This window comes from Cherax quadricarinatus, chromosome 50 (genome assembly GCF_038502225.1).
Source record: "Cherax quadricarinatus isolate ZL_2023a chromosome 50, ASM3850222v1, whole genome shotgun sequence".
Taxonomy (NCBI): domain Eukaryota; kingdom Metazoa; phylum Arthropoda; class Malacostraca; order Decapoda; family Parastacidae; genus Cherax; species Cherax quadricarinatus.
The window spans coordinates 18,885,705-18,899,336 of NC_091341.1; the positions used below are offsets into that span (position 1 = coordinate 18,885,705).

The 13,632-nt window shown below is 41.6% G+C and overlaps 1 protein-coding gene across 4 annotated transcripts in view; it reads right to left on the bottom strand.

Annotated features, from left to right (window-relative positions):
• Positions 1-1,184: 1,184 nt before the first annotated feature.
• The window catches only part of LOC128695367 (mucin-22-like), a 26,948-nt gene continuing 14,500 nt past the window's right edge, over positions 1,185-13,632 (bottom strand). For 3 of the 4 annotated variants that reach the window (XM_053785892.2, XM_053785893.2, XM_053785891.2), the window contains 8 exons: positions 13,505-13,596; positions 13,074-13,212; positions 10,856-11,226; positions 10,398-10,512; positions 6,983-7,091; positions 5,264-5,381; positions 1,739-3,598; positions 1,185-1,350 (listed from right to left, as the gene is read on the bottom strand). In XM_053785892.2, the coding sequence (XP_053641867.1) occupies positions 1,335-1,350; positions 1,739-3,598; positions 5,264-5,381; positions 6,983-7,091; positions 10,398-10,512; positions 10,856-11,226; positions 13,074-13,212; positions 13,505-13,596 (2,820 nt within the window). In that variant the 3' untranslated portion in view covers positions 1,185-1,334. The remainder of the gene's footprint in view (positions 1,351-1,738; positions 3,599-5,263; positions 5,382-6,982; positions 7,092-10,397; positions 10,513-10,855; positions 11,227-13,073; positions 13,213-13,504; positions 13,597-13,632) is intronic. The other variant, XM_053785894.2, reaches the window with a different exon arrangement.

Here is a 13,632-nt window from a genome sequence, read left to right on the forward strand (position 1 = left end):
AAGTGCATGGCAATTGCTTGTTTCAGTTCCCCGGGAACAGGAATGTCTCCGATTCCATACACGTCTTCGATCTTGCTTACACAGTTGTCCAGCAGGGGAAAATTTGCAAAGTTATCATTCTCTGTTCGTCGTTTCCATAACGGTGACTTTTTTTTGAAAAGCCTTCATGTTTTCTTCCGCTTCGATGATGTTGACTCCACCACCCTGCATCTGTCGACCGAGATGATTGACAGCATCGAAGATATCGGCCATGTACGCCAAAATGAGAATGAACTCAGAATTTTCGAATTAATCTACATGACAATGTTGGTGCTCTCGCAAAAACAGGGCTAATTCCACACGCACGGCAAAAACACGATTCATCATATTTCCCCAGGATAACCACCAAACACTAGAATGGTACAGAAATACCTCGAATTCAGAGCCCATTTCATTACACAACTCTGAAGATGCGGTGCTTCATAGTACTATTTTGCACGTGTCGTGTGTGGGAGACCTCCGCCGAACCCCTGGGGTTCGATCGAACCCAGGTTAAAAACCACCGCTCTAGCTGCAGTATGTTATGCATCACACTGTGGCTCATACATTAATGCTTACATTCTCCATAATTCTATCTTGAAATACAGACTTAATGCTAAAGATAGACCTTATACAAGAGATTTATAGTTGTAGTGTCGTCTAAAGTCACTAAGTTTATATTTCTTTCAAAGAGTTCCAGATTATGCAGGTTTCAGTCATTTTTTTTTTTTAGCTGTACATGAAGCACCTTTAAGAGCAATATTTACCCTTGATAAAATGTGTAAATATAAATTATTGTACTGGCTACAGTGGAATTTTACGAATATCATTGGAAGATGTCTTTTATATATTTTCTGAAAAGATATACTGAGTTAGTCTGTATAATCCATTGATTAACGTTACGTTTGGGCACCACAGAGTAAGATTTATAACAGCTGTTACTGATTCAAGTGGAAGAGCACATGTAGGTGAAGCAAGAAGTGATTATTGATAGAGATGGAGGAGTGAGACGCCCGGGGCGACGGTGATGTCCCTGAAGACAGCATCGTTGGCCAAGAGTGCAGGTGTGGTCAAGCCAAGTCCCAGGCCCTCCTCTGCACACCGGTCTGGTCCCTCGTGTTTTTGGCCCTCTGGAAATCGTACTAAGGGTTGACCCATGCCTGGTGCTAACAGAGTGTCATGATCGGCAGCTGTTACGCCAGCAGGAGCGTCGTGCACTCTGGCCGAGGCTGGGCTGCACCTTGCAGCCACTCTTCGCAAATAAATAACCTCTTGACGAAGTGCATCCCGCTCTTGGCTGGCAGCTCGCATCAGCTCTAGATACTCAGAACTCTGCAGAGAAGAGGAAAATGATCCTATATATCAAGGTAATTAATAGAACAAAATGACCACTCAAAGTTTTCTCCGTACAAGACAAGTCATAATATAATGGCAACACTGGTCAGCTCAAACATTTAATTTATATTCGATATAAATAAAAACATGGAAGAAAAACTATCTTGGTTTCTAATTTTCATATATAAATATTATCAAGTAGGGAAGGAGTAGCATGCTTCTAAATACTATTGTAGATTCTATACTAAAGCACTGAAGAACCAGCCTGCATGCTACCTCCCCCCCCCCCAACTAAACACAAGAAGGTGCATACCGAACTGCATGCTACTACAGTAAGCAGATTCTAATCTAAGCGGAGAATTATTAATAGACTGTAATACCCCACCTGCGAGAGAGTGCATCAATCCTGTCCCCCAACAAGTGAGTATATTTATCAACACAATCAAGTCTGGTGAAAGTGGTCATGAGCACAAACTGGTACTTGAGGCAATTTTCACACTGTGAACTATGATGCTGTATTAGTCTTCCCAGGCGCCACCCCTGTTTCTCCACATCCTTTTGCAACCCCTCGACGGCGCCTCCCAAAACTTCTAATATCATCATTAACGTCTCACATTTATCACACACCGTCTTACCCTTTTCCTCTCCATCGCTTTCACCTTTAGTATCATCTGTCTCGCTATCTGGCGTGTCTTCCACGTCCCTTAGTCCCAATCCACCTTCATCTTCCTTATTCTTTGAGCTCTCTGTGAGTGACTTTACTTCGTTGGCACTTGTGTCTTCATCGTCGTTTCTTTTAGCTTTTTCTTCTGAGTTTTTCTCTCTATTTATTTCCATTTTTTTGTCCACTTCGGCTTCGATGCAATTTGTATCTCCCATAGTGTTTACTGGTTCTTTGTCTGTTACCATTGCTTCCTTATTTGAATCTCCCATCTTGTTTTCTTCAGTTTTGTCTTCTACTTTCCCGTTCTTGGACTTAGCCTTTGCTTGTCTATTTTCAACATCCTGATTTTCAACTCTCATACTACTGCTGATCGGCTCTCCATGTGAGAATTCTGAGTCTACTTGTTTCCACTCTAGGCTTTCATGTTGACCATTTATCAGTTCTTGTTGATCATTTGTGTCCTCTGGCTTTATGTCAATGTTGGTGTGAGTAATAGGTGCGATGGTAGTTGTATTGAGAACGTTGCTCTCAGTGGCACTTGTGGTAGGGAGGATTGGGGTGGTAGTAATGTCAGTGGCATCTATGCTGGTTGGAACAACTGGTATGATGTTGCTGTCAATAACAGTTGTGCTGTTGTTGAAAGCTACTGTGTTGATTTCAGTAGTAGGGGTGGTAGTATTTGCTGTGTCAGTAGCTGCTGTGTTGCTATCAGCAGTTGCTGTGTTGTTTTCAGTAGCAGGAGTGTTGATAGTCGTTGTGGTGGTACTGTCAGTAGCAGGAGTGTTGTTGGTACTAGCAGGAGTGGCTTTAATATTGGTAGCTGATATGTTGCTGTTCTCAACTGCTGTTTTGCTGTCAGCAGTTACTGTGTTGTTATCAGCAGCTGTTGCGCCGTTTCCAACACCAAGAGTGTTGGTAACTGCTGTGGTGGTACTGTCAGTACCAGGAGTGACTTTAATATTGGTAGCTGTTGTGTTACTGACATCAACTGTTGTTTTGCTGTCAGCAGCTATTGTATTGCTACCAGCAGGAGTGTTACTGTCAATAGTAGTAGTGTTGTTGTTGGTAGCTGTTGTGTTGCTGTTGGTAGCTGTTGTGTTGCTGTCAGTAGCTGTTGTGTTTCTGCCAGAAGCTGCTGTGGTATTACTGTCAGTAGCAGAAGTGTTGTTTATGTTGGTAGCTGTTGTATAGTTGGCAGTTATCGCGTTGATGTTAACAGCTGTTGTGGTGTCAGTGGCTGGCGTGGTGATGTTCCTGTTGGTAGCCGATGTGTTGCTCGCAGTAGCTGCTGAGTTTCTGCCAGTAGCTGTTGTATTGCTGTCAGCAGCCGGAGTGTTGCTGATGCTGGTAACTGTTGTGCAATTGGCAGCTGGTGCGTTGATGTTAACAGCTGTTGAGTCATTAGTAGCTGGCGTGGTGGCGTCGCCTGGTACCGCAAGAGTGGAAAGTGGTGGCTCATTACCACCCTCTGAGGTGTGCTTCCGCGGCTGAAAGGAGTCTTGGTAGGGTTGTGAGGCAACTGCAGCAGTAGCAGTAGAGGCCAAGGTAGCTAGACACCGACCCACTTCCTCCAGACGATTCCTGCAACAACATAACATTACTGGCGTCTTTCGTACATACCTGAAGTTCGGCTTGCGTCGCCTTGCCCTCGGAGCACTTGAGTTTGTCGAGGGCCTGCTGATAAAGGGCGCCCTGCATCCGCGCCTGCTCCTGGCATACAAGAATCTGTTGCTGTGCTTGCTGCAGTTCCTCTGCTACTCTGGCTGCTTCTGCTTTCTGCTCAGCGCACATCTTCCTGTCCCCAGACACCCATGCATCGCACTTTTAAAACACTCACCATTAACCCATATAAACAATCAGTTCACCAACACCCCCTTAGTCATGTCATACAATGCAACAAACTTGAAAGTTGCAAACGTTAAAATGTAAACGTGTTAAGATGTATGGCCAGGTCTCCTTACATCTGCTGCCTCCATTTTCCTGGATATTAGTAAACTTGTGGGTTGCATCCTACGGTCGAGGACCTTAGGATTTAAACGGAAATATGCCACACTAGTTGCTTGGCTTTGTTGGGTTATCCGCTGCTAATATTTGCACAAATCAATAAGAAATCAAGGTTAAAACGTCTATTTATCAGTCAAATCAGTACATTCTTACTACATTAATGTGTATATTAATACTTGTCCTTTGAAGTGTTACAACTTGTAATAAATTATATAGTCATCTTTGTTGAGAGGGGGAGGATTTCTGCACACCTTGAAATTAACATTTACTGGAGTACTTTCAAACTAAGCAACGGAGTCCATGAGGGAATTGAATAATATGAAGTCTATTCAATTTACCTTGAGGAAAGAATAAAGATTATTGTTATTATTGATGAAAAGGGCTAAGCTCGCGTTGTTCATTCAGCGCTAATGCTCAAAAACAACAAAAGCAAATACGGCGTCCTTACAGGTTTCTTTCTCAGGGTACAGAATTTGCAACTAAGAGTACATTGGGAAGAAATGTTAGTACTTGTCACACACATTTACGCAGAATGTGGTTACCCTATTCTGTATAAGAGTTACACTGTAGGAACGAAAGTTAGCGTTTACCCTGCCATACAGAGGATAGGTCACACAAATTAAAAAATTAAATGTCAGCCAAACTTAAAGGCTTCAGTAGGATGATTAGGCTATTGGGCATTCCACTATGATACAACCGAACCCAAATGATTACGGTTAGGTAAAGTTTGTCAAGAAACAGGACAAGTCTTTCCTGATGCGGGTCTTAAGTCATTTGATGACTTGCAAGTGGAGCCTTTGGTCATCTGACCGAGGCCTTTCGCTGGTTTACCGGTTCACCCCTTTAAAAATTATGGTTATGATTTAATTTAACAACCCAAATTGAGAAAATGAAACAAAGTAACAGCACTGCATATTCCATGGTACACCAGTCCCTCTATTTTAGCCTGAGTTGTAGGTTGAAACAATTAATGTTCACATTTCGTTTAAATCTCACGTGGGATCGCTTGTTCCACTGAACAGTGTTTATTATATTTGTGTATTTATATTCCGCTATGGGCTCAGTAGCTACAGCAGCTTCAATATATCGTTCCACCATGGACTCAGTAGTTTCAAGATATCGTTCCACCAATTAATAATAGTTATTAACTAGGAACTGCCGTCTCTCAGGATAAGACGGAGGGTGTGTAGTGGTATGGTGAAGGGGTAGAAGGCCGGGTACTTGTATTGATTATAGACTCACCTGTAGCTGTTGCTATCATCAGCTAGTTGCTGCCTCATGTTAGATACCTCTTCCCTGAGACGGTCCATAGCCTCGCTTTGCTGGCTAGCAGCTTCCCTCAGTGACCGCACTTCACACTCTGACGCAAACACAGTTATTTATTCTTAGCAATATAATAAGTGTAGTGTGTGGTGGTTTGAGTGTCATGAGTTATTACAAGTATCATGTCTTATGTGTAGAGTAAAAGCCTTTAGCCATGTATTGACCGACCATCCCTCTTCGTTACATTTCTTTTTTTAACACTCCGGCCATCTCCCACCGAGGTAGGGTGCCCCAAAAGAAGAAACACTTTCACCATCAGCCAATCTATCATTGTCTTGTCAGAGACGAGCCGATACTACAGTTCAGATGTCCCTCCAAACTGTAAATGTCCCCTTCCTTCAGTGGGCAGGCACTGTACTTGGCCACCTCCAGGAGTCAATTCCGGATAACCGGTTTCCCTGAATCCCTTCACAAAATGTTACCTTGCTCACACTCCAACAGCTCGTCAAGTCCCAAAAAGCATGCACTCCTATCTAACGCTCGCACACCCTTGCTGGATGTCCAAGTGCCTCGCACAGAAAAACCTCCTTTACCCCCTCCCTCCATGCTTTCCTAGGGTGACCCCTATCCCACCTTCCTCCCACTTAAGATTTATATACCCTCCAAATCATCTTATTTTACTCCATTTTCTCTGAAAGTCCAAACCACTTCAACCCTCCTAATCTACAAGCTACGAATTTTCTGCATGTTTATACTACACACTGCCCTCAAAGGCGACATCTCCACTACCTCCAGCCTCGTTGAAGCATTCACAACCCGTGCTTCACATCAATGTGTTGGTACCACTATACCCTCATGCATTACCCCTTTTGCCTCCACATAATGTTTTGTCGATACTTACCGATAATAATTCCAGCATTGTGTCATTTGCAGATATGTATCCAAGATACGCAAGTACAACTATCTAATACATTTCTTCATTATTATTAGTAGTAGTAGTAACAGTGATAGTATCGGTAGCTGTTAATGTTACCATAGTATTGGAAGTGAACTACAGCCATGTCAGCAAAAAAAAAAAAAAAAGTTGCTTGCTGTTTTTAATTTACTTAAAACATTTTAAACTAGATATATGTAATAATATAACAGTCCACCAAGCCGCAGTGCAGCAGAGACAACAAGAAATTCTCCAAATGAATGACAAATTAAGTCTAATTATATTTTCTATCGACACCTGCATCGATTTTGGCCAGCAACTTTACGTGATACTAATTTTTTCCTTAATGTACCACCACCATGTAGGATACCCGCTGCAGGTTCTCTGCAAATTTTAAGTAGTATCATTTCCCTGATTGCATGTTAATAGTCAAAATGTAACGATTTGATTTATTTTTGACTGAAAATATGTTCAATGAACAATAATAAACTAACGTAAATGATAATACTCAAGTAGATAATAGCCCAAATAACATAAATAGGCTTTTGGATGTAATGATCTGAATACTAATGCCATTAGGATGAGCAGTAATTTTATTTTTATATTTAAAACTGTGAATACAAGATGAATATGTGACCGAAGATCGCAGTAGCGATAGCGATAATACTGTGAGGGGAAAGGGTGAATACTTTATTAGTACGAGTGACTCAGCATTGTGGGTGAAGCGTCGATGAGTAACTTGTAAATATTTGAAAATGGCTTACCATGGCGTGTCTGTAGGGCAGTGATGGCGGCGCTCAGCTGTTGCCCGGCTGCCAGTCTCTCACTCTTAACATCGTCAGTAGTATCCGCCTCCACCCCTCGACCTGATCCCTGCAACACAAATCAACAGTACCAACATATATGCTAAAATTGTAACAGTATTCTATTTTGTCTTACCAAATACTTAGGGCACAAGGCCTGGCCACAAACCGGCTGGCGGGGGCATTGATCCCCGAAACCCTCTCCAGGTATGTCAAAGGTGTTTCCGACTGAGAGAGAGAGAGAGAGAGGTTAGGATGTGGAATATTCTGGTTTAAAGAAGTAAATCTTACAGCACCGGAGGCAAAGGGAGAGGGAACATAATCGCAAAGTTCAAAATACTCAAAGTATAGGTATCGACTTTAGATAAAGACATTGAAAGGAATGAAATCACGAGGAAACAAATAGAAGCTGAAACTCGATTAAAAGCTACATTTAATACTTAAATAATATTAAACAGAATATTGAATAGAAAACAGGTACCATCACTGTCCTATAATTAAGCTCTAATAAACCTCATTAATAAAATATATTTCAGGAAAAGAGGGACTACAAATGTATTAATTCAAGGATTATGTGGAGTAAAATAAAGATTGGATGTGAAAAGTGGGTTATAGTAAGCGTGTATGCACCTGTAGAAGAGAGAAGTGTAGAGGAGAGAGAGAGATTCTAGGAAATGTTGAGTGAATGCGTGGGGAGTTTTGAATCAAGTGTGAGAGTAATGGTGGTTGGGGATTTCAATGCTAAAGTGGGTAAAAATGTTATAAGAGGGAGTAGTAGGTAAATTTGGGGTGCCAGGGGTAAATGTAAATGGGGAGCCTTTAATTGAGCTATGTGTAGAAAGAAATTTGGTAATAAGTAATACATATTTTATGAAAAAGAGGATAAATAAATATACAAGGTATGATGTAGCACGTAATGAAAGTAGTTTGTTAGATTATGTATTGGTGGATAAAAGGTTGATGGGTAGGCTCCAGGATGTACATGTTTATAGAGGGGCAACTGATATATCGGATCATTATTTAGTTGTAGCTGCAGTTAGAGTAAGAGGTAGATGGGAAAAGAGGAAGGTGGCAACAACAAGTAAGAGGGAGGTGAAAGTGTCTAAACTTAGGGAGGAGGAAGTTCGGGCGAGATATAAGCGACTATTGGCAGAAAGGTGGGCTAGTGCAAAGATGACTAGTGGGGGGGTTGAAGAGGGTTGGAATAGTTTTAAAAATGCAGTATTAGAATGTGGGGCAGAAGTTTGTGGTTATAGGAGGGTGGGGGCAGGAGGAAAGAGGAGTGATTGGTGGAATGATGAAGTAATGGGTGTGATAAAAGAGAAAAAGGGAGCTTACGAGAGGTTTTTACAAAGCAGAAGTGTTATAAGAAGAGCAGAGTATATGGAGAGTAAAAGAAAGGTGAAGAGAGTGGTGAGAGAGTGCAAAAGGAGAGCAGATGAAAGAGTGGGAGAGGCACTGTCAAGAAATTTTAATGAAAATAAGAAAAAATTTGGAGTGAGTTAAACAAGTTAAGAAAGCCTAGGGAAAGTATGGATTTGTCAGTTAAAAACAGAGTAGGGGAGTTAGTAGATGGGGAGAGGGAGGTATTAGGTAGATGGCGAGAATATTTTGAGGAACTTTTAAATGTTGAGGAAGAAAGGGAGGCGGTAATTTCATGCACTGGCCAGGGAGGTATACCATCTTTTAGGAGTGCAGAAGAGCAGAATGTAAGTGTGGTGGAGGTACATGAGGCATTACGTAGAATGAAAGGGGGTAAAGCAGCTGGAACTGATGGGATCATGACAGAAATATTAAATGCAGGGGGGATATAGTGTTAGAGTGGTTGGTACTTTTGTTTAATAAATGTATGAAAGAGGGGAAGGTACCTAGGGATTGGCGGAGAGCATGTATAGTCCCTTTATATAAAGGGAAAGGGGACAAAAGAGATTGTAAAAAATATAGAGGAATAAGTTTACTGAGTATACCAGGAAAAGTATACGGTAGGGTTATAATTGAAAGAATTAGAGGTAAGACAGAATGTAGGATTGCGGATGAGCAGGGAGGCTTCAGAGTGGGTAGGGGATGTGTAGATCAAGTGTTTACATTGAAGCATATATGTGAACAGTATTTAGATAAAGGTAGGGAAGTTTTTATTGCATTTATGGATTTAGAAAAGGCATATGATAGAGTTTGAGAATGTGTGTAAAGGTAGAAAGTTGAAAGTGAACATAGAAAAGAGTAAGGTGATGAGGGTATCAAATGATTTAGATAAAGAAAAACTGGATAACAAATTGGGGAGGAGGAGTATGGAAGAAGTGAATGTTTTCAGATACTTGGGAGTTGACGTGTCGGCGGATGGATTTATGAAGGATGAGGTTAATCATAGAATTGATGAGGGAAAAAAGGTGAGTGGTGCGTTGAGGTATATGTGGAGTCAAAAAACGTTATCTATGGAGGTAAAGAAGGGAATGTATGAAAGTATAGTACCAACACTCTTATATGGATGTGAAGCTTGGGTGGTAAATGCAGCAGCGAGGAGACGGTTGGAGGCAGTGGAGATGTCCTGTCTAAGGGCAATGTGTGGTGTAAATATTATGCAGAAAATTCGGAGTGTGGAAATTAGGAGAAGGTGTGGAGTTAATAAAAGCATTAGTCAGAGGGCAGAAGAGGGGTTGTTGAGGTGGTTTGGTCATTTAGAGAGAATGGATCAAAGTAGAATGACATGGAAAGCATATAAATCTATAGGGGAAGGAAGGAGGGGTAGGGGTCGACCTCGAAAGGGTTGGAAAGAGGGGGTAAAGGAGGTTTTGTGGGCTAGGGGCTTGGACTTCCAGCAAGCGTGCATGAGCGTGTTAGATAGGAGTGAATGGAGGCGAATGATACTTGGGACCTGACGATCTGTTGGAGTGTGAGCAGGGTAATATTTAGTGAAGGGATTCAGGGAAACCGGTTATGTTCATATAGTCGGACTTGAGTCCTGGAAATGGGAAGTACAATGCCTGCACTTTAAAGGAGGGGTTTGGGATATTGGCAGTTTGGAGGGATATGTTGTGTATCTTTATACGTATATGCTTCTAAGCTGTTGTATTCTGAGCACCTCTGCAAAAGCAGTGATAATGTGTGAGTGTGGTGAAAGTGTTGAATGATGATGAAAGTATTTTCTTTTTGGGGATTTTCTTTCTTTTTTGGGTCACCCTGCCTCGGTGGGAGACGGCCGACTTGTTGAAAAAAAAAAATAAACAAAACAAATTTGAAATCAATAATTCAATTTACGAAAAATGGAAAAGCCGCAGTAGAACTAATCTAAACAACTTAAGGAAAACATGCATACACGTCACTTAACAATGATAGTGAGTGAGGTAACAAATAGTGGGGGTGGGGAAGTAATAGTGACCTGAGCGAGAGATGTGATGGCATGGAGGAGGCGAGAAGTGTCCTCCCTGGCAGCCGTCAGCCTTTCCTCCAGCTCTTGGGCCCTCGCCGTCCCTGCTGCTGCCTCCCCACTTCGTCTGTTACACGCCAGGAAACGAGAAAGAAACCAACACTATCAAGAAAACAGGAAAAAGTGATTCATTCACTAAAAAAGGAAATGGGGGGAGGGGAAAACGGAAAGGCAACATATAACTGGCAATCATTATGAAAATAGGCGACACGTGATCGTTAAGAGGGAGGTTGCGGGAGAGTTACAGTCGAGAGAAATGACGGAAGAAGGTTGAGAGAGATAGCGGAAGTTAGTTAGGTAAGGTGGTGAAAGAGTTACACTTAAAAGAGAGAAAGAGCGAGGTGGCAGAAAAGTTATTGCTGCAAGAGAGCGAAGTGAAGGGAGAGTTGAGAAAGCACCATAATACTTACGTCAAAACAATATGCTCGAGCCTGGAGTGAGCATCCTTTGAGTGTTGGCGCTGCTCCTCCAGCTGTACCTCGAGGCGGGTTCTGGCAGCTCTTGCTGCTTGCAGGTCCTCCTCCAGGGCCGCCACCTTCCTGCTGCTCTCTCTCACCTCCTGCCGCAGCCTCGTCATTACTTCATCCTGCTGCTCCCGCTCCTCTTGGAGCGCTTTTACCCGCTGCAGTAGTTGACCCACATGCTCCTCCTTCTGTTCCTGCTGCCGTTTGTGTCTGCTGTCCGCTTCATCCAGACGCTTCCGCAGCTCTTGTCCCTCCTGCTTCGTCGCCGTTAAAAGAGCTGAGAGCTCTTCCAAGGCAGTTTCACTGCTGGCACGAACCTGGATAGATGAAGTTACTAAAACATCTCATATAAATAAAGCATCTCGTATCCCCATATATTTACCACAACGGTTGTCTCCGCTAAGGATTATTTGAAGCTAGGTATGGTTTTGGTCCTATCTAATTTTCTGTTAACTTGATTCAGTTTCTAATTATATATATATATATATATATATATATATATATATATATATATATATATATATATATATATATATATATATATGTATATGCAGAAGGCACACAATTAAAAACCCTTTACCAACAAGGCACCATTATAAGAACATAAGAACATAAGAACGAAGGAACACTGCAGAAGGCCTACTGGCCCATGCGAAGCAGGTCCAAGTCTCCTACCGGCTTAAGCCAATGCACCCAACCTAGTCAGGTCAGGTCACATTAACTTAAGGGAGGAACACGGCAACCGACCTGGTAGCACAAGCTATCAGGTCCAACTCACACCCACCCACATCCACTCATGTATTTATCCAACCTATTTTTAAAGCTACACAACGTTCTGACCTCTATAACTGTACTCGGGAGTTTGTTCCACTCATCCACAACTCTATTACCAAACCAGTACTTTCCTATATCCTTCCTGAATCTGAATTTTTCCAACTTAAAACCATTGCTGCGAGTCCTGTCTAGGCTAGATATTTTCAGCACACTATTTACATTCCCTTTATTGATTCCTGTCTTCCATTTATACACCTTAATCATATCCCCCCTAATTCTACGTCTTTCTAGAGAGTGCAGATTCAGGGCCCTTAGTCTATCCTCATAGGGAAGGTTTCTGATACATGGGATCAACTTTGTCATCCTCCTTTGTACATTTTCCAGAGAATTTATATCCATTCTGTAATACGGTGACCAAAACTGTGCAGCATAATCTAAATGAGGCCTAACCAAGGATGTATAGAGTTGAAGAACAACCTGAGGACTCCTATTATTTTTGCTTCTTGATATGAAGCCAAGGATTCTATTAGCTTTATTGCGAACACTTATGCACTGTTGTCTTGGTTTCAGATTACTGCTAACCAGAACTCCTAAATCTTTTTCGCAATCCGTAATATTAAGATCTACATTATTTAGTTTATATGTGGCATGGTTATTGTCCTGTCCAACATTTAGAACTTTGCATTTGTCTATATTAAACTGCATCTGCCACTTCTCCGACCACTGCATCAGTCTATTCAAATCTTCCTGGAGTGCTCTAATGTCCTCGTCAGAATGAATTCGACGGCCTATTTTGGTGTCATCGGCAAACTTGCCGATGTCGCTCTTTATGCCCTCATCTATGTCGTTTATGTAGATTGTGAACAGCAGGGGGCCCAACACTGACCCCTGTGGAACACCGCTCGTGACGCTTCCCCACTCTGATTTCTCCCCATTTATGCAAACTCTCTGCTGCCTATTTGTCAACCATGCCTCTATCCAGGAAAAAATTTCTCCTCCTATTCCATGTGCCTTAATTTTCCTCAATAGTCTCTGATGTGGGACCCTGTCAAAAGCCTTACTGAAGTCCATATACACAATATCATATTCATTACCATGATCTACCCCCTCAAATACCTTAGTGAAAAAAGTTAATAAATTCGTAAGGCAGGAACGCCCCTTTGTAAAACCATGCTGAGATTCGTTGATTAATTTATGCTTTTCAAGGTAGCTACGAACTGCCTCGGCAATTATTGATTCCATAAATTTTCCCACTATGGAGGTTAGGCTTATTGGTCTATAGTTCGAAGCTAAGGTATCATAGTAGTAGTAGTCGTATATGCCTTAGAAAGGGCAGGACTTTAAAATTCACTGAAGATAGCCTTTAAATTAGATTGTGTAAAAAAAATACCTGTACGGTGTGTGAGTGTGTGTCCTGGGCGAGTGTGAGTGCTTGTCTCAGCTTAGTGAGGGCCTCCTGTTCCTTCAGTGTCACTGCGGAGAGAGAGGCGTCAAGATGACTGACTTGTTCCTGTAGCGCCGCCTTCTCCCTGGGGATGGAAAATTCAAATACCTTCAAGGTATTTTTTTTACTAAATTTTTTTCCCATATTTCTACAGATACTTACATTTTCTTTGTCCAAGGTAACAGTCTATAACACGAAATATATTTTATTATATATTATAAAAAGCAAAATAAAAACAAAATAAATGACAACTCATATAAAAGGAAACTCTTTTCTCAATTATATATTTTATATTTTTAAATAGTTTTACATCAAAATCCTATACTTCTAAACTTATTGCAGTTTGTTTACGAAACATGCAAGATGAAATAAGAGACCTAGTGAGTGCTGCTATTGTCGAGTTTGTGGCGTCTTTGTCACCGCTGTTTCTCTCACTGCTGCTAATGCTGCTCGTGTCAGAACACTCACCCTGAAATATATAATGTACTGTATTCCTGCATATCCT